Source organism: Vespa crabro, chromosome 21 (assembly GCF_910589235.1).
Source record: "Vespa crabro chromosome 21, iyVesCrab1.2, whole genome shotgun sequence".
NCBI lineage: Eukaryota > Metazoa > Arthropoda > Insecta > Hymenoptera > Vespidae > Vespa > Vespa crabro.
In genome coordinates, this window is record NC_060975.1 from 416,478 (window position 1) to 444,383 (window position 27,906).

Here is a 27,906-nt window from a genome sequence, read left to right on the forward strand (position 1 = left end):
GGACGTTGGTGAAAATATTCGTCGATGAAAATGTAAATGGCAGGATGGCCGAAATTCGTCGAAATGAAATTTGCGAGCGTGACAGGGTGAGAGAAGTGGACGATCTTCGGACGCGTGTCTCCGTGTAATTAAAATCGACACCGTGGACGAGCGAACGTCCTGGGTGCGTAGACGAAGAGAATGAGCGAGAGGCGAATTCGGTGGGGTGGTGTAATCGACGAACAAAACGGGAATCGCACGTGCGTAAAATGTTCACGCGCGGATAGAGTCCTCTCTCTCTCTCTCTCTCTCTTTTTATTAATATTCCACCGAGGCTCGTATATCGAGGTTATTTTAGCGTCGACATTTACCAGTGTTACGTATGTATGTATGGTGGAGCACAATGCAACTCGCGTTCGGATAAACGAGTTGGCGACGTGTCGGAGAGAGAGAACTCGGTTTTGTACAAAAGCTAACATGGATTTAGGAGGACAAAAATCATGAAATCGTAAAAAACTATTCTGCTTTTAATCCTGTTAACGTCAGAATCTTTCTTGTTGGTCCGCTGAAACAGAAGTTCGAAAAGATTTCCTTTCAATACATTATGATAACTTCGAGATGCAAATTCTTTTGAATGACTATGTAATAGGCCAAGGATTAGAGATGCAAATACGAAGGGATAACAGGCTATATAGCAATCCTATCTTTGTGCGTCTCTTTTTCTCTTTTTCAATCCTCTTGAACTTTCAGAGAATTCGAAGTTAATCTTGCACGAAAGTATTAGTGACCTGAGTCGAGAGAAAGAGGGAGAATATGCGAATGCGTGAACGCGCGAACGTACCGCGGTCGTCCTCATCGTGCGCGCGCGCGCGAGAGAGAGAGAGAGAGAGAGAGAGAGAGAGAGGGAGGGAGGGAGGGAGGGAGGCAGGGAGGAAGGGAGGGAGAGGGAGAGAACGAGAGAGCGTGCACGCGCGCGCACACGGACGTGTCGGAGGGTTCGTCGACCCCCGAGGCTTTTGTTCGCGTCCCAAGAGTGGCGAGTCTCCGTCGACGCGTAGAGTTCGAAAAATGAACGTCGGCGCCGTCCTTTCATTCGGGTCTTTGGGCCCAACGCTAATTCATCTATACGCTTAGCTTTCTGTGTGAGGGATAAACCTGGCATACTAATACAAGTCTGGCCGAGTTAGGTAATCGATCGCAACGCCCTTACGCGCGAGCCAAGGTCTTTGCCACCTGTCACGAAAAAGAGTTTCACCTTCTTTTACTACCTGCTTCATTTAGCCTCTCTTTTCTCATCCCAAAATCTGCTTTTCGATCTCTAACCTTCCCCCTTCTTACCCTTCCTTCTCAAATAATCGTCCAAAGATTTCTTTTATTTTCTTCTCTATTTTGCTTTTTTTTTCTTTTCTTTGTTTTTCATTTCTCCATAAATTAAGCAAATTCGATGGATTAAATTTGGACAGCTCTCAATGATTTCAACGTGGTCAACCTCGTATAGATTTTATATGAAGTCATGTGTGAGTGATGCTTTTTCGAAAATGTCATTTCGGATAATCGCGTTGGTTGAATATTTTCCACCATCGATGTCGGTGCTTTCGATCGATCGATTCAACAAAAGTGAACAAACTAGAAATAATTAGAGAACGTTTTCATCGAACGATGGAAGAAATGCATCCTGATTTATTTAAATAATTATTTTCTCAATTATTATCACGGGCTATGCGTCATAGGTTTAACTAACAAAGTAGTCGCTCAGCGTTGTCGCGGACGGAATCGATAGGAAAGGCGGGAGAGTACGGTAAGTCGAGCACGCGGAAAGCGATCCATCTACACGAAAGAAGTAGAGAGAGAGAGAGAGAGAGAGAGAGAGAAGGCTAGGAGGGAGGGAGAAAAGGGGTAAGAAGAGGAAGCGAGTTTAGACGAGAAGATAGACGAGAAGATGGTAAACACGCGCGGATCCAGGAACCAGAAGAGAACCAAGCCGAGCCGACCGTGTTGCTCTCCGCGTCCGCCTTCGTCATCAGTGTGTTACTGACCTCGAGTGACCCTGCCATCGTGACCGCAACACGGTCTCTCTTACCTTCCGCAAACGAGTACCGACCGATCGCTCTCTTTAAATTCTTTCCATTTATATTCTGCTTAACCCCATCGCTACTCTTCTCGACTTTGTACAAAGTACAAAAAATAATAGAAAAACTTTGTTTTGAAAAATTTAATATTCGTAATAGTAGCTTAAACACGTCGATAAAGGTTCGTTCAGAGGGAACTGATAAAAAAAGTTTAAAAAATTTCCAAGAAAGGACTTACCTCTTATAGTGCTAGGCATGATGTCCGAGATCACATATCCTGGTATCCAAAAAGTTAAGGAATCCTCCGTTTAACTCGTGTCACCTTTTTTTTTCTTTTTGGTTTCACAATGTATATAATATGTATGTATATGTACGTAAGTATAAATATATGCGTAAATATAATAGATATATATATATATATATAAATATAAATATATATATATATATATATATATATATATATATATATATATATGAAATAAGGGGTAACACTAAATAGAAATCGTTCACTCTTGTCCTCGAATCGTCCTCAGGTCGCGCACCCTCACCGTCGCTACCACCCTCGCCGTCGTCAAAGTCGCAGGACGACGACGCTAACACAGCATACCGCGCAACGTCACCCTCGGCACACTGTTGTTATATACCAACGCACTGCTCGCGAGCGCGGACGCACGACGATTAGGTGGGCAAACTACGCCAACGAGTTCTCATCCATCGATCGTCGATCCGAGTTCTCCTATCCCTCTTTTTCTCCTCCGACTTCCTATCGCGAACAATTCTATCTATATTCGGGACGTCCGTTTTTAACGAACGCGACGCCAGCCAGCTTTTAATTTCCGTGATTACGTTTGCAGCTTATCTTCCTTCCTCTTCCTTATTATCTTCCACGAAACGCCAAACTCGTTTTTGTGTTAGGTGGATCGACAATCGATCGATCGATCGACGACGTTCGACAATAAGCTCCTCCCACAAGTTCTCCACGCTTTGTTCGCAAAGGCAAGAATGGAGGTTCCTAACATTAACGAGATACGTCTTTCTCTCGATAGCCAATGTAATTTGGTCAAGATCAAGAGTCGATAGGAAACTGGGAAGATGTATAACAACAGCAGGAGGACGCAAGACCCGTCGTCCGTCGTCGTCGTTGTCGTCTTCTTCGTCGTCGTTGATCCTCGGCCGAGCGTTCGAGCGTCCTCCTCCTGGCCTCGGTGCTTGTCATCGGCGACAAAGGAAGCCCGTTTTCCTCCCAAGTTAGCCTGGTCCTTTTTGGCACCCTTTTCTCTTCTTCCTTCTTCGCTTTTCTCTTTCCTCGATTTTCTTTTTTCAACGGACTTGAAGCGGTTCCGAAAAAGCGGGAATCCTCCTTGTTTCTTGCTTTTCCTTCGTTCGTTTCTTCCTACGGAAGGAGGAGGAGGATATTCGAGGACGAAAGCGATACCTCTCGAGAAATCGGCGCCTTCTTCGCGTTTACCTATAAACGGATGTTCCGCGTGGTGGTCCGGTGGTGGTGGCCGGTGAGTGACTCTACCGCGAACAGCACGGAGATCCACAGGTGCTCCGTACGGTCCTCTGTGCCCTTACCACTGCCACCCGCCACCCCCACTCTGCTCTCCCACCGCCATCGACACCACCACCGTCGGTTGAGCCAGCCAGCGAGCCTCTTCCGCCTCCTTCTCCTCCTATTCCTCTCTTGCTCTCCCTCTCCCTCTCCCTCCCTCCCCCCTCTCTCTCTTTGTGTTGTCCCTACCTTTCCCTCCTCCTTCTCTTCTTCTTCTTCTTCTTCTTCTGTTTCTTCTTCTTCTTCTTCTTTTCCTTCTCCTCCTCCTTCTCTACCGGAGATCAGAGAAAAAGGCCCCCGCTTCTGCTTCGCGTTACACGCAGCCCTCTTCCGCGATGGGCTCGTCACTCGGCTTTGCACCGTTCACCGTTATTCCGCTCGTAGGGCACCCTCTTCTTATCCAATCCTTCTCTTTTTCTTCTCCTTCCTCTTTCCCCCCCTCCTCCTCCTCCTCCTCCTCCTCCTTCTTCTCCTTTCACGGAATGAAATATCTCGGATCAACGGAGGGCTGTGCTCGCGAAAAGGAGAGTTCCGGTTGTCTCGCCATCGACGAAATTAACGTTTTGCAGTAAAGGAAGTGGTTTCTTTGGCTTTTCTTAAAAAAAGAAAAGAAAAAAAAAGGAAAGAAAAAAAGGAAAAGAAAAAGAAACGAAAGAGAAAGAAAAGCTTTTTAATACCAAGTCAATAACGTCAATAACGTAGAGCAGGTCGTCGTTTTGTCGTATCAAAATTATACCAAAGATATTCGATCGGTATTCGTCCGTCCATGCGAAAAATCACTCTCAGCAGAATCGAACTCTTGACTGAGCTGGCATCCGAGAAGTTGAATAACCTCAGTTTTCATTAATCGAACGTCATAGCAAAAATTCCTCTTATTTTTCCTTTCCTTTTTTCGATCGTTCGTTTCGCGGGTAGATACAGAGAACGATCCTAAGGAATAAAGGATGATCCTTTACAAGGACGAAGGCATGTATACGCATGGATTCGCGATGATCCAAAGGAACGATTCTCTTCCTCGTGATGAGGCCAAGCCCGACCGTTTGCTGCCGGCCGAACGTGAATATTCCGATGGTCGTTGACCTCGGGGCTGGTCTTTAGCGCCGAACCCAAGGCTAGTAGTCTCTCTAGAAGTAGAAGCTATAGGTATATCTACTTCTAGAGAAGTACATGCCTCGCTAGAATCCTTCACCTATGGCACCTTTGACTTTAATTACCTAGTCGCCTTTCGAACAAAAGAATATAACTATCTTGATCCTCTTGGTGAATTCTTTTTTTTTTTTTTTTTTTTTTCATATGTAAAATAACACGATTTTAAACGCGTGTATCTACCTACGTGAAAATCAAAGCGAAGCGAGCTTCTTTCGTTTCCGTATAAACGATCCATATATGACTCATATTTATCGTACGTTGCTCAGCAATAATATTAGAATTGTACCGGAGTGTCAGGATCAGCAGATAAAATTGATATGCCTTTAATATATATAAACACATTTTCAGTATAATCGCAAACGCGAGCAAAATAATCGAATCGTATTCTTGTTACGTCCTCCTCCTCTTCCTCTTCCCCTCCCCCTCCCCCTCTCTCTTTCTCGTTCCTCTCGCACTTTCTCCTTTCCTCCTCCTCCTCCTCCTCCTCCTCCTCCTCTCTTCTACCATCACGGACATCCTCTCTACGCACGCGTTTACTCTCGAAGATTTGACCCACCGCACTGCGATTAGGTTGAACCCAAGTCGAGTTTACCACCTTGCTACGAACTAAACGTATCCACCCACGCGATCGTAACGAGGCTACCAACTAGAAGTCTCGAGGAAAACATTCGTATAGCTCGCGAAACGGTAAATTTACTGTAAACGGTATAACTTACTACTCGTGGCTACGCTTTCAGAAGAATGATCATGCTCGTTTAATCCTACCATTCCTTTTAATTGCTTTACGACCGGATAAACTTTCGGTAAAGCATTTATCATGACGAAACTGCAAAAGTAAGAAGAAAATCTTGTTATTCTTATCTTTCGTAAACTTCATCAAAGATATTAGCAACTTCTTCAAGACTTGAGAATAACTTTGAAGTGGTCTGCATAAAGCGATCCGTTGATTATTAATGTAACGGGAATAAACTAAAATCGACTCTCGCATATTTCCGATGACCGAAATTTCAATAACCATTTTAACTTTCTACAAATACAGGAAGAAAGATAATATATATCTTGGTGATTGGTTCGTGTACCTAACGGTTTTTAATCTCGCTTACGATCCGTCATACGTGAATTATCATAAAAGAGTAGAGAAAAGAAGGTTCGATTAATAGAAAATCCAGCTCGTTGATACGTAAGACAACCGAGGTAAAGGGCTTCGCTTCCGCTCTTCGTCATTGTTTTCTTCTCTCTCGCGAGTCCTTCCTCCTCCGTGTAATCTCTCCCGAGCCTCCTACGCGAATAGCCTCTGGCTTTGTCTCCAAGAATAGCGAGAGAAATCCTAAGGCTCGTAGAATTATTTCTAGCCTCTTGCAGACATCGAACAAAGATATATTCATATATCTATCTCATACATCTTTTTATTGTTCGATAGGCCAATGGGATCCGATAGGCCGATTAGACGCTTTCCAAAGATAGATATTAATTGTTCAACTTATTATCGCAAAAGGATTTACGATGGTCGGGAGGGGGGGGGGGGAGGGGAAGAGGAGGGAGGTCCCCAATGAAATCCTCTTCTTTCAATTTCATACTTATCGCATGATGATATTCGATCTTCTCGTCGAAGCGTGTCGCCTACGCGTTCATCCGCGAAGCGATCTTCGACAAGATGACGAGTTTCTCCATTGACGAAGAAAAGGAGACGCGAATCTCGGTGACGCGATTTCGGCTAACGGTCCGTCGTACATCCTTGCGATTATTCCAATCTCTCCGGAATATACCTCTCAACGTTTCTATATCCTAGAACCGAGAGATCGGTTCCTTCGAAGGGAGAAGAAAAACTTGCTTGACTTCCATTCTCTCCTGCAACTATTCTATGCTCGATACGAATCCTCGAATTATGTATTTCTTTAACAAATACCTTACACCAATGGAATTTTTAATTACGTGCGAAATCATTAAAACATTCGTCAAATCTGTTTCATAGGTTTTCTCGTTTACTTTTTCTACAGGAAGAAAGATGCAGCGTTCATCCATCCATTTCGCATCGCCATTGTTACGCGTGCGTCGCCGTTCGATAGAATGGCGAGGAGGAGACGATGAAATAGCGCGCGAAGGATCGACCAGGCGAGCGAGCGGTTCGCAACGGTAAAACGTAACCGTTGTGCCCCCGACTGCGAGAGGCCGACTCGTGAGAGTGAGAGGGGCAGTGGAAGCGTGACGATAGCCGGAGGAGTGGGGAGCCCCCTCTGACTCTCGACGCACGATGTAACACTGCCAGATAGCGGTACCCAGCATCCCCACCGTCGTCGATGGAAACGTCTTCGAGGTTCACGGACACTCGTAATTCGTGGCTATCGCGTGCACCCCACCATCACCCGCCACCGCCATCACCACCGCCATCACCACCACCCTCCTATCCTATCTCCGTTTCGCCGCTTTTTATTTTCTTTTTTCTTTTTCTTTCTTCCTTCTTCTTCTTCTTTTTTTTTTTTGTTAAGCCTTTTCCTTTATCTTTTCTGTGTGTGTGTGTTTTTTTTCCTTTTATTTTTATGGGATACGAGCGAACAGAGAACCGGTATTTTATGATCGGGTCAAAGCCGTATCGTAGTCCTCGAAAAACTCACGATTAAATACTGATTAAGTTTTCTTCCGATTTATACTTCTTTATCCATTTTTAACGTTACGCTCGACTTATCAGCTCGATCATTACCACATCTTGACTTAGAATCGACTCGAACAATCCTAATTCTTATTTTTGCTTCCTTCTCTAAATTAATTTAATCGACTTTAATTTCGAATGTCATAGAACGTTCGAAATCTCGAGAGAATCCAGTTGGATCGATAAGTTGACCCACTATTCTACGTTTTCACGGACAATTCCTCGATTGTTATTACGCTTTACGTTTGTTGCACAAGATCAAAGCTGGAAATATATCTACCTAAAAAATACATATCCCTCCACTTTCATCAAAATATGAGACAACTTCTTTCTTACTTTCGATAGAACATATCGTTCGATCGAGATCGGGAAAATAAATTTTCTTTATCTAAATGATATCACTTAGATATGCGTATAAATCTTACACGTACGATTAATTCTTCGTCTTGTGTCACGTAACGTGATTCGCCAATGGTCCTTTGACACTCGTTACTCGTAAGGGTTATGTTCCTACGATCATACTCGTACAAGACTAATCATGAATTATAGCAAAGACGCGCGAACTCTGCATGGAAGAGAGTAGTATAGTTTAAGAGCTATCTGTCGAGCATGTTAGTCGGTTTCCCATAGATTTTATCCGACGATAGAAAACGGGGAAGCGGGCAAAAGCTTGCTGACGTCGTCGTCGGCTCCGACTTTAACGGACCCCCGCGGTAGGGGAGGAGACGAAAGGAGACGAAACGGGATGGCACTTTGCCGGGTTCAAAGTCGGCCGCGACTACGACGCGGTGGCGGCTTCTATTCGGGGCTACCTTTCGAATGGCGTATACGACGTCCGACAGTCGACGGTAAATACTGGCTAACGGTTCTGTCGGGTACGCGTAACTTCGTTCTCTCATATATGCCGCAAAAACAATATGCGACATATCCGATACATCACTGTGGAGGAGAGAGATTGTGCCGACCTCATCCACGCTTAGATCTCGCGCGATTATCAACTACGAGCCTCTCGTTCGTCGCTGACATTTTCTTTATACACTTTGTAGAATACTCGCTCGTTTTTCTTTTCACCGCCGTTTCCGCTTTACATATGTATTATGTTTCGAACTATGCATGTTAACGATCGTACGAACGATTGGAAATTAATTCGACGAGTCCTTTCTTTCTTATAGGCTTCTTATAGAAAAGAATTTTTTTCATTTATCGTCATGTTTTAACCACGACCGATGCCATTATCGATAGATACCGACGTATCTATTATTAATTTACTTTAATTGTCTTTCCAAGCAAATCGATTATCAAAGAGATTATCGAAGAGAGCGAACGATGATCTTAACGGAGGCTCGATCAAAGATACGATAAAAAACGGTAGATCGATCGACTCGACGACCGACCAAACAGCTTCCGTCTTATAATTTGGAGACGCTCGATTTCGTGTGAAACGATTCGTCGAATCGATCGGCAACATATATTGCGCTGGTTCAACACACCGAAAGGTGTCGAGTCGTAGGGAGGGGGGAGGAGGAGGAGGAGGAGGAGGACGAAAGAGAGAGAGGGCTTGCCAGGCGGTTAAACGCCCACGGCAATCAACGGTACATCGCGTTCCCTAGTAATGCCTCGTACTGCGTAAGTAAATACGATTTTTAGCCACGATCCTCTTGGGAGTCCTTCTTTGTTCCATCGCGTAAATGTATAACGGATGCATATCTACGAAAGTAATTTAAATCGTCTGAAGAAATGCAATAATTTACGTGTACTTCGAAACATGGATATTTAATAATTCTTCGTCGTCAATTATTTTCATCGAATAACGAAAACACTCGATGTAATACGATCAGTCCGTTCATTGATATTTTCGAACATCATTTTCTTTATTTTCCTCCTTAATAAATCTTTCGTAATCATTTGCATTAATTACCGCGCCTGAGGAAAGGCAACGCTCCAAACTTAGTCGATAACGTTGCTTGCGAATGCCATCTGTCGGAAAGAAATTTTTTTTTTAATTCTTACAGTAGGCAATGCCGTCGTACTATCGTGTAGTTGAAAATTTCTGTGTAAAAAAGTGTTGCCTACTGTAAGGATCAACAAAACATTTCTTACCGATAGATGACGTTCGCGAGCAATATTATCGACCAAGAATGGAGGGAGGAGGGTTGCTTACGTTCAAATGCTGTAATTAACATTTACAAATAGTTATAAATAATTTAATAATTTATGTAATATTAACAATAATCCTGGATAAAGCTTAATAATAATGTTTACCGAGTAAACAACGCAGCTACCGCTGTAACGTTAGATAACTGTCCTATCTGATACCGATAAGCATTTGTTCCTTGAAATTTCCCCAACCAACAAAATCGATCCAAGAGAAAAGAAAAATTTAGATCCAAATTTTATAGATAGCATTTACTAAATATACATTTCTCCTCATAGTGAAACGTAAAATGACGTTGAGCGAAACATAGAGTTATTATTTTTTATGATTTACAATTTGATTATAGATTCCATATTAACTGGAGATATTGCCTGGCATGGTCACGGATATTCTATCGGCATAAATCGAAATTAAGTTCCGCTCCATGATGCGAAACAATAGGATTAGAATAATTATTTTGCATTTTTTACGTTCTTCCTCGACCGTTTAAAAAATTTTACGACATTTTCCATATAGATAATTTATGCGATTGAACGATTTTATAAGAAAACACAAACGAAACATATCCACCTCTATCGTACTTTTAGCGATTAGCATAGAAATCATACGGAACAACATTCATCGCACCAAAGTCCATAAACCGATGAAAAAACCGCAACTCGCGTTGAGTGCTCTCGAAGCGTAAAAGAAAAAAAATGAAAGGAATTTACATCTTCTGGAGATTAATGACTTTCATTACGTGAGTCTGTGAATTATTTTGTAATAACCTTGTTTTTTTTTTCCCCTCCCTATATAAATAATAATACAAATACGTGTATAGAAAGAAAAAAAATAATTGAGAACATATCTCGTAAGACAGTAAAAGATTCCTTGGGGAATCTATTCCTATTGTATATCCTTGTTGGGAGGAATCGAGCCCTTGTAAATCGTCCTTCAGTCTTAACTCTTTCCATTTACAAGACGAAAGAGTGCCACTATTCTTTCCTCTTTTTTATCCTTTCGCACTCGCTACTACCATCCCCCCCTCCCTCGTCCTTCGATCTCTACCCTTTCGAGGGCAGCTTTCCATCGTCTTTCCTAAAGAAGAAATTTCAGGGAGCTTAGCCACAGTTGCGCGTGTTCTCCGCGCCGATCTACATACGCTTGCGCTTCTTCGCTCGCATCTCCGCACGCGGATCCGCTAAGTGCGCCGCTCTATAAAAGCGGCCACTTGTTGAGCGATGTGCATTCCAACGATTCGCTGCAACAAACGCGGATATATTTCGTGGAGATCGAGAAAACCGGAAACTACCCTGTAGACGGATCCAACAGGTGTGAACCTTCGGTGAACTTATTCTTTCGATCGATCCATACTATTTCTTTTTTGATCATTTTTTTCTCTTTCTCTTCGCGTCTTTACCATTTCTCTCATTGACTCTACTTTGAAAGTTACTATTTTCGGCAAGAGAATTCAAGAAAATAATCAGCGGTGGGGTCAAACGAAAGGAATCTTAAAAAGGTCAGATCAAAACTTTTCTCTATTCGATGTTACGCTACATTTCTTTTCATCCTATAATATCTTTTGTATTTCCATGTCGTTAATGAGTTTCCCATTGAATATAGAGAGAGGATACTTCTCAATCGAGTAACGTCTTCTTATCAGCATCGAATCGATGTAAAGTCGAGAAATTTATTTCATTTCGATGTTACGATGTTTCGAGTCACCCGTACTATTCTATCATTCGTAATTTTTTCTTTAGCTATCGTGATATTAACTCTTTGACCGGTACATGATTTTATTACAGTTATAATTAACTTTTTTTGATAGAACGTTTTCGAAAAGCCGAACACAGATATGTAAGCACGTACAATACTTTAATTGCATAATTAAAAAAAAAAAGAAAAAAAAGAAACATTCGCTAAATAACATTGTTTCTTCTTTTATTTTAAGAATAAAATATCGATCCATCGTTAAAAACGCATTAAGCTATATCCGCGAGTTTTCCAAGTGGCGAAAATTTGACAAAGAAGGACGCTCGAAATGTACTCGTCGTCATCGTCGTCGTTCGTCAGAAGCATGCCGGCATATAAAGCGGATAAATCCTTCGAATCGTACGCGCTTACTGAAAGCTACGGGAAATTAGAAAAGTCGGAAGCGGAAACGGCGGAGGGACGAGCTTTTAATATCACCGACAGTCCTTCTCTGCCTGCTTAAGCTTTTTCTCTCTCTCGTTCGCTCTCTTTCTCACACTTCCAACGTACGTAGTACCTTTGCTTCACTGAACATTTATGACCAACTTACTTGTACGCTATCGTACCGTTGATTTTTTTACACGCATCTCCGCACGCGTCAAAGATCGAAGCGTAATCTATTCGTGAAAAATATCCTCTTCCGTTCAAGTATTACGATTTCTCAGAAAATCGTTTAAAAAAAAAGAAAAAAACAAAAGAAAAGAGAAAAAAATAAAGAAATAAAAACTTAACAAGCTCGCATAAACAACCGAAATGATAATAATTATCGTTCCATAAAAATATACTAGTATGTACCTATCGTTACATAATTATTCTTCTAATAAAAGTTATCACCAAGTTAAATTTTTTTTAATCTGATGACGACGACGACGACGACGACGACGACGACGACGACGATGATAATAATAACAACAAAATAATAATGAATAATACTACACACGACATAAAAGCGAGTCGGTAGGAATCAGTTAGTTAGTTTGACGAATGAGTTAATCAGTTTCAGGAAAGGCTTATGTCCAAAGACGGACGACAAAGGACGCGGGACAGTCCGTTTCAACTTTGTAGTTTACTCGCGAGTGAGATTCTGTGTTTTCCAAAATAGGATTAGCAAAGAGTTGTTCCAAAACGGGGAAGGAAATCGTATTCGATTTCGTTCATCAGGGGAAAGTTCGCGGAAGTCGTTCGTTGAAATGTTGCTTATCGCGAGAAGAAGCGATAGCTCGATCGTGGTTTAATAATAGGAAAGAATTCGTACAAGTTCCCGTGGAAATATCAGAGATCGAGATAGAGCGAGGGTAAGGGTTGGTTGGGGTGACTTTACGTCCGTACGAGTGAATGAAAAGGGGCGGCAGTTCGGTTCTAGGCCGCTACGAGCCTTGTCACACTAGCCTAATAAGCTCGACTTGGGTGCCATGTGACAGCAGCACGATCGATGGATGAATCCGTACAAATCGTGTAGCATAGAGAACAACTCTCCCCGTGCGGCTCATCCGCCAAAGTTTTACGCGAAGTTGATACGTATGGTGAACGCGGCAAGTGTTACCTCCCTTTTCGTTCTCCTTCGAACCATCGCCAACGTATCTTGCAATATTATTCTTGCAAATTATTTTCTTCCTACACAAATTTTCTCCGACCTTAGAAATCTTTTCGTAGCTTTTCCTTTAAATTTCGCGATCCCTCTTCGTCGCCCGGGTTTACGTTCGTCTGTGGAAAAACGGACGAATAGATTATCGTCGCCACATGTGCGTGAAACGAGTCGATCGCAATTTCGAAATCTGGTTGTTATGAGACAACCAGTTTAGTTTTAATATCGACCCTGATCTTTCACGGTGACCCTGCTGTCATCCTGTTGATTCCATAGGCCAAAGAAGTGGAACGAACTCGTCGATCTACTCTCGTCGTTGTTCATCGAGGGACAGACCTCAAGGATTTCGATCTTTCCGTGTCTTTTAAAAGATCAACGATGAATCTCGAAGATTATCGTAAACACGGTGAGCCACATTATTCTTAGACAAATGTTCTTACTATCTTCTATATATATCCAGTAGCATTAAAATCGTCTATCATGTTTTTTTTTTTTACACGCTCATCTACAAAAACTCAGAAATGGCATGCTTGCTTTGTAATAAATTTCGCGATCTCGAGAGAGTAATTTAGCTGAAAGAAGAGACTCGTAACGAAGCTGGTGAAATATTTTCCTTTAACATTTCGACTTGACGCGAGAAACGATATGTCGTTATCCATTTCCTTTCTCTTTTTATTTGTTCTCTTTTCCTCGTGAAATACGTTTGTAATTTGTTGAAACAACGAGAGACAACGATGAAACGAATAACGGAGACTTGTGTGATCAAATTTCGTCGTAAAAAAAAAACGTATGAGGTACTAAAGCAACGTCAATAAGAAGGAATCGAGGTACGGGAAACGCTTCGAGACTTTAAGGGATTTTACCTGTCTGAATGATATTGTATCCAATAGGCTTCAATCGGTAGAGACGCAAATCTTCTGTTTAAGCAAACGATAAATAGCGACGAGTCTTTTCACGGATTTCCTTGGTGCATTCTACCAGCGATAACAAGTTTTATAAGTACAAACGACATCCGTTTAACACTTCATTCCGAGATAAAACGAAGCATTGCTTTGATAATCTGGGGTGTGCGCTATTACATTCTTACATAATGCCCATTCGAGAAAAGAAAAGAGTTTGTTAATGGACGACGAAAAGCAAGCAAAGGAAAGACGAGTTTAAATTTACGAGAGTTTCAATGAAGCATTGTTTTCGCGTTGACGTTGAACAAACGAATTTTCTTTTTCTCGATTTCCTTTAATCCCACGATCGACAATGAACGATAGATCAAGTAAATAAGTTTCTTGAAATCGGTCAGGTCCACGACAATGGATAACTTTTTCTTTTCTCTTTCCAATGTGTTTTCTATATAGGAAAGGAAATGGTGGATTATATCGCCGATTATCTTGAAAATATTCGTTCGAGACGAGTATACCCAGCCGTGTCACCAGGCTATCTGAGAAACATTCTACCTGCATCAGCACCCGTCGAAGGGGAACCATGGGAGGATATATTTTCTGACATCGAGAGATGCATTATGCCAGGTGTAACTCATTGGCAAAGTCCTCATATGCACGCTTACTTTCCGGCACTGAACTCTCCGACGAGTATGTTAGGCGACATGTTGGCCGACGCTATTAATTGTCTCGGTTTCACTTGGGTAAGAGAGACATAGTTGCGAGAGACTAACTTCTTCGAGTCTTATTTATACTTTCTAAATAATTTCATTTAGGCTTCGAGCCCAGTGTGTACCGAATTAGAAACGATCGTGATGAATTGGCTCGGTAAGATGATAGGTTTGCCTGAACAATTTATGCATCGGCCTGGTGTGATGAACGGTGGCGGAGGTGTCATCCAAACTACTGCATCCGACTCCACTCTTGTCTCCCTTCTTGCGGCAAGAACTCGTGCGATTAGGGACGTTCAAGAAAGCGAACCCAATGAAACGAGCGCAAATATCAACTCGCGCCTCGTCGCTTATTGTTCCGATCAGGTTTAATTTATTTTGTTTCTTCGTTATCTCGTTTTTATTACGCGAATTCTTTTCTAAAAGAACTTTCTGCGTATTGTTTAAAGGCGCACTCGAGCGTGGAAAAGGCTGGACTTATCGGATTAGTAAAAATGAGGTACATCGAATCGGATGCGGATCTTAGCATGAGAGGCGAAGCTCTTGAAGAAGCTTTGGCTCGTGATCGAGCTGACGGTTTGCTTCCGTTTTTCGTAAGTATTCTTTATGTTTTATTTATTTCATCAACTAATAGTAATTAAATTCACGATTAAAAAAACAAATATAATGATAATAATGCAGAAAGGGCAAACATTTGCCAATTAAAAGGAGAATTGTCAGTAGTTACGGAACGATATAAGACAAACTATCGAATTGCCAATTAAAACCTTCTCCGGAGTTTAAGTAGTCGTGTCGCTGCTATAGTCGGACGGTCGACGCAACAATCCGGATCGACGTTTCACTTAGTTGGTCCCTTAGGGCGAACAGCATCCGATTATCTTTCCTTGACATCCTATTACTTATTTGCTCCTTTATTTCTGGAAACTTAAATTTAACAATGCTTCCTTATCTATTTCTTGGAAGATAACTTAAAAAAAGATACGAGCTGTGTTCGATCATTTTCACATATATCGTGACATTATGCAACTATAAAATTCATCGACGATCGCAGGTGTGCGTGACTTTGGGTACAACCGGTGCATGTTCCTTCGACAATCTTATGGAAGTGGGCCCGATATGTGAGTTACTCGAGAAACATTTTTTTTTCCGTAGAGACAATCGAATAATCATAATCGACAATCGACTCGTACGATCTGTTATAGGCGAAAAGAATGGTTTATGGTTGCACATCGATGCTGCCTACGCCGGAAGCGCCTTTATCTGTCCGGAATTTCGTGGTTGGCTTCAAGGAATCGAATATGCCGATTCTTTCGCTTTCAATCCAAGCAAATGGTTGATGGTTCATTTCGATTGTACCGCTATGTGGTAAGGAGTATGATTGATAATTTCATTTGCACACGACAGAAAAAGGATACAACAAAATAATATATTAAAGAAATAGTTCGTAACATTTAAAAACGCAACTATTTTCATATTCTCTCTCTCTCTCTCTCTCTCTCTCTCTTATTTCATCTCGTAGATCTTATTGCGGAAACTCCTTCCTTTTTTCCTCATTCTTTCCGCAATATCCGCTTGAAAGCGTCCTAAGAGCGATTTTCTAGTTATCCACAATTGTTCACAATCCATAAGCGTCCCCGATGATATTTGAATCGCTTTTAAAGTCGATGGTGCGAAATGAAACTATTCTCGGTTCGAGGTTGAAACACAGTTGGGGCGCGTATAAACTTGAACTCCATTATTTTTCAGGGTGAAAAATAGCCAGGCTCTCCACAGAACTTTCAACGTGGATCCTATTTATCTAAAGCACGAAAATTCCGGTGAGATAATTAATTGTAATTTATCATTCGCATTACGAAATCCTTCTATTTTATTCACATTGTTATATTACATTTGCAGGACTCGCCATTGATTTCATGGTGAGTAAGAAAAAATTGAAAAGATATAATAGAAAACATATATAATCTCGCTTTAAATTCTTTACGTCCTTTATCGTTTTCGTAGCACTGGCAAATACCGTTGTCAAAGAGATTCAGAGCGCTCAAACTTTGGTTTGTCATCAGGAATTACGGGATTAGTGGACTTCAGAAGCACATACGAGAGGTAAATAATATCTTTTGAAATTAATTTTTGTAATTATTTAATTATTATTCAACGTTGTATAACAATTGTTTCTTGACATTTCAAGGGAGTAAGATTAGCACAAAAGTTTGAGGCTTTGGTACTGGCTGATCCACGTTTTGAAATTCCTGCTACGAGGCATTTAGGAATGGTAGTATTTCGTTTGCGAGGTGAGAACAACTCGACTGAAAGATTGTTAAAGAAAATGAATTCTCGTGGTCGTGTGCATTGCGTACCTGCTGCACTTCATGGAAAATACGTCATCAGATTCACTGTTACTTCGACCAAGTAAGATATCGTCTGTCTTTAATCAACCTGTACGGATTAATTCATGAGTATTTATTATTTTAGTACCACCAACGAGGACATATTGAAGGATTGGGCAGAAATAAGGAACACGGCTAATGAAATTTTAGGTGACAATTCTGGTTCACCAGTAAGAGCAAGAGTTCCGTTGGCAGGTAAATCTCAGGAAGACCGTAGACAGGTGCAAACCGCTTGACAATATTCTTCACAGACATTTTGGATATCATTGATTATGATTATACATTAGTAGATAATAGAGCAATTGGATATTCACATGGGACAGACACAACAAATACGATAGCGTTTTGCGACGAATCGATATACGATATATTTCTTAAAGAAGAAAAAGAGCAAGGAAAAAATTTTTAAAGATCTTAAGCAGGCCAAGTTGAACGGAGTTATATCTTCTTAATTTAATTTCGATCAATCGGCTCTTTCGTCTTTATTTTCTCTCCTCCCTAATTAATATTATTATTTATCTTGTTTCTCAATTAGCAATAAAATGTATTGTTCCTATTGTTATTCTATTTTTCATTTTGTTTTGCCTTTTTATTTATTTTTCTTTTCCTTCTTTTCCTTTTTATCCCTTCGAATTACCCTACGTACGATCGAATTCGAATTTACGTTAACGAAAGGCACAATCGACGACGTTCCTTCCACTTTCCAGATACGCGCGAGAAGAACGAAAATTTCGGTTCCAGTTTGTTGTTAGCTAATTCACCAATGTCACCGAAGATTGTTAATGGCAGTTTCGCAGCCATATACGACGCCACCGATGTTTTCGAGGAATGCATGAAGAACTTTGGACAGCTACGAGTCGAAGCAAAGGATAGTCCAGGTGACCGGTTTTCGATTTTATTAAAAATATTCGACTTTGTAACTTACTTGCTTTCATTTTTAGCGATGCGACGACGTATTCGAGGTATACTCATGTCAGGAAAACAATTTTCTTTAGATTCTCGCATGGACCTCGTTCAAGTGAGTTCAAAATTATCCTCTCGATTCGATACAATTTATCATCGGTGTTAACTTTATTTTATTAAAATTATAATTCACTTTCGTGGCGTATAAATAATAGAATAAATAAAATAATTTTAGGGCTACGTGTGTTGTGGACGATCAGCAGGACCATCTACCGATCTTCCTCAAATGAAAGAGGACGAAGACGGTCTAGTCACCGTTGAATCTACTATAAGCATCGACAAAATCGACTCTACTTACAACGGTAAATTTATCTACGATGTAATCACGAACGTATCTAACGTATAATTTCTTTCTAACTCTGTCACTCTCATTACAGATATTTCTCGAGAGAACTCTATGTTACTATCGGATCTTGATGAATCGTATGATAACAACTCGAAGAAGGAGATAGCGAAAGCTCACTCGGGCTACGGAATAGCTAATGGTTCGGTTGTCAAGCAAGAAAACGAAGGTCAAGACATTTCGTCCATGCCATCCGGGGAGAAGGGTATACCTAGAAGCGAAACGATCGGTGCGATAGGACATCGACCTTACACGGGTGAGCTCGTACCTTCACGTTTTCGATCGGAGAAACCTATCAAGGACAAAGAAGAGATCGACAACGACGGTAGTGATGACGACGTTGGTGACGAAGACGGCAGGCTCTGTCAAAAGTGTGGTCATTCTTTCAAACCTCAGTAAATCTCTCTTCCCTTCCTGTTATTTTTTTCTTTTTTTTTTTTTTTTGTTCATCACGTTACGAAACACGACGTAGATCGTCGATTTGAAGAGTCATGAAAATGTTAACGCGTGTAAGATTATCTTTTCGTTTCTATTTGCTCTCCCTCTCTCTCTCTCTCTCTCTCTCTCACTATCTCTCTTTCTTTCTCTCATTCTCTCTCAATCTATTTATCTAGTTATCGCTCTCTATCTAACTTTAAATGGATTTTTCGTCGTTGCTAAATCGACGTACGATCGTTCAAATAAGCCGTAGAAGCAAACGAAAAATATCGATTGCAGCAATAAAACATGTTGAATGCCGTAGTTAGACGAAAAGCAAACATCTCTCTCTTTTTCTTTTATTCTAATGTACATACATACCCTCTCGTCCATTCGCAATGTTGATCGTCATTGATCGATTCCTGTAAGAGTGTGGATATTAAATGTTTTGTTGTGCTAGAGGAGTAAAGTATCAAGGATCGATTTTCATAACAGGTATGTATACATTTTATTGCCCTCGAACGTCGTGACAAATATGAAAGATTTGTTTTTGAAAATAACCTCCAAACATGTATCACTTTAATATTTGTTTTTTCTTTTTCCCCATATATTTTCTTCTTTGCAATAGCAATTGCTACAATTTGTGATGAAGAAATGTGATCAATCTTAATTCGATCTATAGCTACAGGCTGAAAATGATATTGAAATCATCAAGTCAAACAACGACGTATTAACGATATTCCTTTTATTAGTAAATTATAATCCCTCTTACTAGCTGTTCTATCTACAACCAATACCATCATCAGCGAGAAAAATTTCTTTCAGAATTTCTTATCAAGACTATTTTATCGAACGATTGCGCAAACTCCCTTATAAGTATTGTATTTTGTGACTAGTGCATCATTGAAACGAAGAAAAGTAAAATTCTTTTTACAACGCAGATAGTTTTTTTATCGAATTTTTCGTCGCGTTACAGAAGGACTTTTTTCTGTCTGATTTCTTTGTTTTCTTACATAACATTTTTTGTAACATCGTTGTTGCATATCATTTATCAAATAACGAATATGCGTGGATATCTTTCGGCTGCGAGGCCAGATTTGAACGTGACAATTATTATGTATGTTGACAATTCGCCGTTTTACAAATTTTATTACAGATTAATGTGTGATATATTTCGGATCGCAATAACTCTAAACGCTTGGAACGAAAAAACGTCCTTGAATATTTTTACTTTTATCGAGTTAATTCACGCGTAGTCTTGCTATGCGAAAAAAATGTTCGAGTCGTTTCCAGCACGATCTCGAATGATTTTTCATTTCTCAAGATTAATATATTTTATAGAAGAGAATTTTTCCAAGAGGATATAACAATCAAACGAATTTCCTTTGCCTGCTGGTGATTATAAAGCTTCGATGATATGATTTTTGTCGATGATCCAAATAAGGATACCATATAAAGTATTATCATTATATGACTAAGACCTACGTACTACAGAAATTCTTCATGTAATCCTAAATATCAATAACAGTTACCTACGTTAGTCAGTAAAACGATTTATAACAATGATATGACTCGTATAAAATACGATCGAGTACGCGCGCATGTAGATACGCGTAACTGGAACAATCCTAAAGGGACTTAGGACAAACACCTATCTAAATCTGTAAGAAACGATCGATAACGATGATATGATTCGTATTAGAATATAGCATATGTACATAGATAGGCCCAATTTTTCTCGCTTAGCAATTCCTCGTTACAATGCGTTTAAAAATAATCGACGTTTCTTCGTACACATAATGCCATTTAAAAAAGGGAAATCGAAAAGCTGGCGAGAAAATAGCGTTAATCGATGCGATCGGAAATTAGTGTAAACAGCGAAATATAGAAGAGCGATGTGGTATTAATACAATAAGTAAGAAAGAAAAATGGAAAGAGATAGAAAGATAACGAAGATCAGTGGATTAGCCTCGCAGCCGCGCGTGCGACAATGAACAAATGACGCGACACGAGCCGCATGGCTTGCCAGAGAAACATCGGTGAACTCACCACCAATGCAAGCACCGAAGCTTGTTTGGCAAGAGGCTCCGTTAAAGAAAGCCTCTCTGTGAGGACATGAGCGTTCAGCTTGCTCGAGTCATCCGCGAGAGATTTTATAATGTTAACGATCCTACGATCATTCGAAAATCACGATTAACGCGAGCGAGAAAATTTATCGACGATTACGACGTAAGCTGAAGGCTCACGCTGTGCTTTTGTTAGTTTTTCTTTCGATCTGCCTCCCATTGCATCCATCGGGGTGGAAGGTTTCGTAGGTTCTTCACGTCGTTCAGCTCGCCGAAAAGGAACTCTCCGATTAATTCTTTTATCTTTACGTGGGGAAAAAAAAAAAAGAAAAAAATAAAACAAGAAGAAGAAGAAAAAGAAAAGACTCTTTTCTCATAACGTTGATTACTTTTTGACGAGCTACGACGATGGAATTGGACGACGACCCGATTACACGCAAGAGTAACTAATGACAAATGGCATGCAGTATCATGCAAGGTGCTGCTGCACACGGTGGTTGGAAAATGTCGAGGAAACACGAATGAAATCCTCCAATCTGATTGTGAGTGCCTACGATCCATACACTCAAAATCACTTCCCTCGATTTCAAAAGTGCCTTTACCTACGGAACTCGCTAACTAAATCTGTGATTGATCGTAAAGGCTCCTCGTGCATACGAGCGTGCTTTCGAAACTTACTACTTGATAAGAAGATATAGAGATATTATTGATAAGCTAAAAGTGAGTGAACCGACTTACATAGTATATTATCATTCATATAACGTAGAAAATAGATAAAAAATATATACACATAAAATAACATCTCAAACTGTTCGAGAATAATGGACCGTCAAAGAAACAGGTTTTCCATCAAAAATATAATAAAAATTAATTAAATCCAGCAGTAAAGCATCGTCGAGATAGAAAAAAAAGAGAAACTAATAGTCCTCTTGAAATGACGAAAAATATAGGACGTTCCCAAAGCACGCTCACACTGATTCGGCTTAGCTCTAGCCGTAAAGATTCTGTTTGGTTCGCTGCTCGCTGATCGCCGTCATTGTAGTCGCTGCATCGACGACGGGTGCCACGTCGATGACCCTGTTGGATTGACATGCCGAACAACACCATGCGGCCTACGTTTCGCGAATCGTCATCTATTCGCTAATTTTCTCGGCATAAATTTTATTTCGAGCATAAAGCGCTAGATAATGCCGACTGACGTCCAAGTGGACACGCGAGAGGAGACAAAGAAGACATAGAAAGAGAAAAAGTGCACCGAGTGCAAGAGAAGATCGGAGTGAGGTGCAATCTAATGAAAAACTAACGAACGCAATCGTGACGAGGAGGGACGAGACAGGATTTTGCCGTTTCTAAGTCGATCGATCCGCGTTAACTTTTTAAATTTCCGTTAACATCAGACCTCAAATTTGTTATCTACGTCTGAAACAGTATTAATAGTCTGAAACAGTACTAAACGATCTGGCAAACAAAGTTGTTAACGCGAATCTATCTTTCGGAACAATATCTTACGTAAATTTGTACAAAGCTCTTCTAAAACGATAGCATTGTTTCCTTCTCGGCATATCACGATGTCCGCCGCTTTCACATTGCTGAGAGATGTTGGAAAGTGATGAGTGAAAATAGAAAAAAAAATAAAAAGAAGTGAGTGAAAGAGAGAAAGAGATAAAATGATATCTATGCGAAAGAAGATAGACTCCGTTTTATTCTACGTCGAAGTAGTTGCAACGATTTTCTGCAAAATGCTAAACTTGTAAGTTCTTGGACGAGATTAAAAGGGAATAAAGAGAGAGAGAGAGAGAGAGAGAGGTGGGAGAAGAAGGGGAAACGATTGGAGCCTTTGGTGATCTTCTAAGTGGATCGAACAACGATTCGGTGTGTTATACAATGTGACCATTGCAACGTTCTACTAAGCAAGCTTGGCCTCCTAAAACGTTCGAGCTTAGAAAAAATATGGTCGAGAGGAGTAAGAGGAGGAGTGTGGGATTCGAAGACGAAGTCGGGGATACACGATTGCACATATCCTCCTCACAGAAGCACATGTGACCAGTGCCGGTACTTTCCATCATGCACACGTGGTCCACCATGAATAAGTTTATCTGTAGCTGCGAAATGCAGGTCCTTCTAACGCTCTCGTATGCTGTAAATCAAAAAGAAGAAAAGAGAAAAGATTGATTATTGGCTCACTTAAAAGCAATCTCTAAAGTATATAACTAGGCTAAGCAGGTAAGTAATTTATTTAACACGAGAAACGCTCGAAATAAACACGGCCATCAGGTTTACGCGGTTCATTTGACGATGCATTAGAGCGTTGGAAAGGTGCATTCGAGCGAGCTTGAACTTTATCTCGATTTTATCTACTGATAAACGAACCCTTTACACTTGACATTTTTAATGATTCGATATAATTACAAACGAATCGAAACAAAATTTTCAGGATCAAAATATCATGTGTACGTTAATAAAACTTTAATTAATATATCTATATACATATATGTAGAATAGAGATACCTATATAATACTCACTAGTGGGTGACTATCAAGTGAAAAGGATTTCGACCTAAACTAATATAAACGTACGAGGAAAATATAAATCACACTCACGTGATTTCGTATTTCGGACCATCTTGACGCAGCGTCCATTGCACGTCATCAATGGTGGCTGATCTCTGGGTAGGGCTGTGTAATTGAACGGATCCTTGCATCGTAGATCTGTCCACGAATCGCATTCGTAACAATAGATCGAGCGTGCTGCGAAAAACAGATTGCAATTACGATAAAGTTTCGGTGTTTCGCACGTGCGACTTCTTCGATGAAAGAGTGATCGAAAGAACGAAGAGAAAATGAGTAGAACGAAGAGGTCGCACGCGAATAGAGTTTATCTGATGAGTCGCGACACGCTGGCGATTCGTCGTCCATTCTCGGCTACCCTTAACGTTCCGTACGTTTCTTCCGAACAAATACGGCTGTACATCGGTAGGTAAATAATACATATGTATGTATCAATGTATATTCCACGTGGACACGCTGAACAAGACCAGAACTCGTGCAATAAAGATCGAGGGCGCCTTCTCTCGTAAGAACATAATTCATGCAGCGTGTAATACAATTTTAGCATGAAAGCCAAAAGCAAAAAAAAAAGAGAAGAAAGAGAAAGAAAAGAAAAAGAAAGAAAAGGAATAGATATTCGTCAAATTATCCTGCTGATCAAGCAACAATTGTCTCGCACTTGTAATCTCTCATTCTTTCTCCCTCTCTTTCTCTCTCTCTCTCTCTCTCTCTCTCTCTCTCTCTCTCTCTCTCATTCTCTCTCTCTCTCTCTCTCCCCCCAAAGATGCACACAGATAGAAATGCCACGTAAAAGCAAGCGACATCCCGAGAAAATTCTCGTCCAGCGTGCCTACGATAACGCACTCTGATTTTTTTCTTCTATACTCATTAAGAAGATTGTCAATGAATGTTTTTCTTTCTTATAAGAGAACGCATTACGTTCTAACTTATCGTGACAAAACCGGAAGTATCGAGTTGCATAAAGAACGTCCCCGTTGACGGAGAACAGTGACGGAACAGTGACGGCGGTCATGTAACACTGAAGTAGTAATTGGCTTTAAGTGGCTTAATCACTCACTCTGGCACTCCGCATGACAGACGTTGGCAACCGCGAGTACAATTGCCGCTGAAAACGAAAGATTGGTCACTGCTTTAAAAACGGCTGGGACGCTTTGGCATTAACGACGGTGGGACAGGATAGATAAATAGATAAAGAGATAGATAGAAAGAGAGATAGGTGAAAAAATTGAAAGTATAACGCAACAATGACGATGAACAACAAACAACGGCACTACAAACACAGCTGGTAAATAAACTATCGTATGACTACAGACCCTGTTAATTTGCAACTAACAAATGCTACCATAAAAAACTACACGCTACTATGAGACCATCGTTATGATTAAATTTCGTCGTAAGTGAAGATTACAGTGCTCTCTAACTATATGTATGAACTACTTTCTTTTTTTTCTTTTTTTTCTTTTTTTTCTTTTTTTTCTTTTCTTTTTTCTTTTTTTTTTTTTGCGAACACTAATTCACGGCACTATGCACGGTGTCAACTATGGGTGCGTATTAATTAACCTTACGACGAATCTGAGAAATTCGAACGTCGGACGTACACTTATTTATGAAGCATAAATGAATTAGATTGTAAAAAAAAAAATGATTTTCACAGATATAAAATCTATTAATCTTTACACGGCTAATTTTAAGAAATGTTGAAATACGTCCGACGTACATAGGAGAACACACACGTGTGTACATACCTAGCGCACGCGCGCAGCGATCGTACGCATGCCGGTATTGGATTTCTAAAAGTAATTCGAATATTCAGGCTCTAGAGCCAATGAAGATGATTCAGACTGTAAAAAAGAGTGTCTACGGAAAATAAAATCAACTACGGATGCTGGATGAAGATAAAGATAACGGAGTAATAATTCTAGGCTTCTATCTATGCGTAAAGACTGTTGTCTTTCTACGAAATTTTGTTCAATCGTCTGCACACACTCACCCGGGCGGTGCGCTCGATCACCTCCAAAATAATCATAGATATAGTCTGTCGACTCCTTATATATTCTAGTGCTACATATGTATATATCTCGAGTATGTAGGTACGAGGATCGTTAGCAAGAGGTAAGATAATTACGAGCTCGGGCAATTACGTGTTAAAAAAACAGCGAGGGACTAATTACGAGTCGGTGCTTTTATGATTTTTATTTCGGGTCCTTGCAGCTTCAATTTCTCGTTCCTCGTGCGTTTCTCCGGAAAAAAACGTGCATCGTTCTTATTTGCAAAATTTATAATTAATTGTCCAAACGTCAAAAACATCTGTTGATTGTCGTAAAAAAAAAGGAAAATAAATTAATAAACGATGCGCTCTTCTTCCGGCTATACATCATAAATCTACTACAAAAGGAACTTTGTAGCTACGTACGTACGTAACGTAAGTATATATGTATGTATGTTTGTATGTATGTATCTATGTATGTATGTATGTATGTATGTATGTATGTATGTATGTATGTATGTATGTATGTATGTATGTATGTATGTATGTATGTATGTATGGTTTGTGTTACATACATTTTCGCGAAAGGAGAAACATCATATTGTTTTAAATGCCAAGTATATTGTAAATCTTATAAAAATTACTTCAATGTTATTTATTATCGAGCTTCGTAGGAAATTTATATAAAAAAAAAAAAAACAAGATAATCGCAAAATTTAAAAAACATCTCTTTATTCCGACACTCACCCACTATAATCAAATGATTCGTCCACATGTCTGCGACTATTCCTCTCTCGTTACACTCGATATATCGTCATGCCGTATCGTGATTTCATAGACGACTGCGGCTGTACAATGTGCGGGTAATCGATTGTTCGATAGGGAACTAAAAATGGTAATATTTTGTTATTGAAATTCTCTCGTGAAAAAATAACGGGAATATATTATAGAAACTTGAAAATTTCTTCTTCTAATCTAAGTATCATGTCTAAGATCGTCACTAAGATTATCAATTATTCTTTCGATCTATAAAACTAAATCAGCAATCGTCTGTCAACTAAATTTCTAAATATGTTACTTACGTGAAACGTAACTTCTTAGTTATTCGAGAGAAAGAGAGGGGGGCGAAGAAAGAGTGAAAGAAAATGCAAAGCTCAGAGTGAAGCGTCACGATTCCTAATTCACTTTTTCTCTAACGCCATTAAAGGGATAAATAAACACAGCGACTAATTTAATCCAATTTTATGTCTCTCATCGCCCTTTTCGAACAAATTAGAAATGTTAGGCAACATATATTTTCTCCTATTTCTCCCTATTCATTCATTTTGTCAGTATTTCGTAGATATTCTTTATCAAGTAAGTCTCTTTTTTTTTTATATTAAGAAATTGACGTGTACATTAGCACGATTACGATAATAAGAAAATTCTGGCAATGAAACGATGCGAAACCGAATGAAGCATCGAAACAAATCAATAGTACCTACTTTCAAAGTTCAAAGCTTGACAAATGCTGAGACTTTACAAATAGAATCGTGTCTTTTTTTTCGAATAGGACTTTGACTTTGTCTTTTCTGCGTCGCGATATTGATATTAATCAAAGGATGAATGATGCAAGAAGAAGAATTACCTCTGGAAAAATCTTCGAAGAATCGTAAGAAAAGCATCGAACGAACGAATGAAGGGATGGATCTTCTTCTTTCGATCGACGTCAATAATAAAAATGAAAATAGAAAAGCTAACAAAGAATCTGATCGTTCCTCTGCTATAACGCGCAAACTTCTCAGCGCGCCTCGTGCAGCCTGTTGCGAATCATTCGTCCTTTCATTCTTCCCGCGAGGAATTCATACATCGGTCGTCAACTTTGTCCATTTTTCTTCTTTACGATTTTCCAAGGAAACGCAATCTGTGGAAAAAACGTGTAAACGAGAACAGTGATTGATAAGAAAAAAGAAAGGAAAGTTTTAACAAATAATATCGTGCATATATTTTTATGCGAACGTTTTATATTAAAATAGCTATAAGTAGTAATATGAGTATGTCCTAATTATTTCTTCTAAATTATTCACAGGTGTTCAAACAAGTCCTAGCACTATAACTTCTCTATTCGAAGAAACAAAACGTGTTATCTCGTTCGATCGGCACACCATTATAAAAGTCGGTCGACCGAAAGTATAAGATACGTTGCGACGAAAAATCGAAACATAGACTCGGCCAAGATAACGTCGAATAAATAACATATTCTCATGTTAAAATAAGAAAAATATTTGAAAAGAATCTAGCACCCGATGAATGTCTTTCATTTTACAAAGGATTCTCTTATAACAATCTTTCAAAAAGTGATCACCGAAGAGAAATAGAAATTCATGTGAGAGAAGAAAATTGGTTAAACCAAAATAAAGGACGATTCAATAATGTCGTTTCGATATTATTACCGTAGGTTTCTTTTTTATCACAGATGACACGTTTCACTGCTCCAAAGAAAAATAATCGATCTTCTCGAGCTTCGTTACGAATCGTAACTAGTGAGATCTCGTTACTCTTCTTCTTGTTCTTTAATTGTAAAAAGAAGAAATGAGGAGTCAGTAACAAAGACGCTCAAAGAAAAGAGGAGAAACGTCGTCGAGACGCGTTGCTCGAAGGAGAAGACGCGCATTCGTGACGAAGCGCGGAGACCAACTGCAGATCTAGGTCGATCAATAGGG

The 27,906-nt window shown here is 39.9% G+C and overlaps 3 protein-coding genes across 7 annotated transcripts in view; 1 reads left to right on the forward strand and 2 right to left on the reverse strand.

Annotated features, from left to right (window-relative positions):
• LOC124431366 (probable nuclear hormone receptor HR3) overlaps nt 1-27,906 on the reverse strand; it is a 109,904-nt gene that overhangs the window by 69,141 nt on the left and 12,857 nt on the right. Inside the window, exon 1 of one of the 2 annotated variants that reach the window (XM_046979208.1) lies at nt 2,287-2,320. The exons of the other annotated variant lie outside the window; for it this stretch is intronic. Coding sequence (XP_046835164.1) covers nt 2,287-2,305 — 19 coding nt within the window. The 5' untranslated portion in view covers nt 2,306-2,320. Of the gene's footprint in view, nt 1-2,286; nt 2,321-27,906 lie in introns of those variants that run through there. 2 annotated transcript variants of the gene reach the window in all.
• LOC124431365 (histidine decarboxylase) lies at nt 10,804-21,014 on the forward strand. 3 transcript variants are annotated; one of them, XM_046979200.1, is made up of 16 exons: nt 10,804-11,052; nt 13,147-13,276; nt 14,223-14,509; nt 14,582-14,842; nt 14,926-15,069; nt 15,528-15,594; nt 15,679-15,841; nt 16,223-16,293; nt 16,373-16,392; nt 16,478-16,576; nt 16,662-16,882; nt 16,946-17,055; nt 17,568-17,738; nt 17,802-17,878; nt 17,999-18,125; nt 18,201-21,014. In XM_046979200.1, the coding sequence occupies exons 2-16, from the start codon at nt 13,249-13,251 to the stop codon at nt 18,563-18,565; spliced, it is 2,211 nt and encodes a 736-aa protein (XP_046835156.1). In that variant the 5' UTR covers nt 10,804-11,052; nt 13,147-13,248; the 3' UTR covers nt 18,566-21,014. The 3 variants fall into 3 exon arrangements, with proteins under 3 accessions (XP_046835156.1, XP_046835153.1, XP_046835155.1); XM_046979197.1 differs by having other exon boundaries at nt 10,808-10,865; nt 17,568-17,878; XM_046979199.1 differs by having other exon boundaries at nt 10,995-11,052; nt 17,568-17,878.
• LOC124431370 (protein quiver) lies at nt 19,312-27,879 on the reverse strand. 2 transcript variants are annotated; one of them, XM_046979215.1, is made up of 6 exons: nt 27,637-27,879; nt 26,832-27,107; nt 25,952-26,090; nt 24,275-24,322; nt 23,251-23,397; nt 19,312-22,786 (listed from the first exon to the last, which is right to left on the reverse strand). In XM_046979215.1, exons 3-6 carry the CDS (start codon nt 25,977-25,979, stop codon nt 22,527-22,529), a joined length of 483 nt encoding a protein of 160 aa, XP_046835171.1. In that variant the 5' UTR covers nt 25,980-26,090; nt 26,832-27,107; nt 27,637-27,879; the 3' UTR covers nt 19,312-22,526. The 2 variants fall into 2 exon arrangements, with proteins under 2 accessions (XP_046835171.1, XP_046835172.1); XM_046979216.1 differs by lacking the exon at nt 24,275-24,322.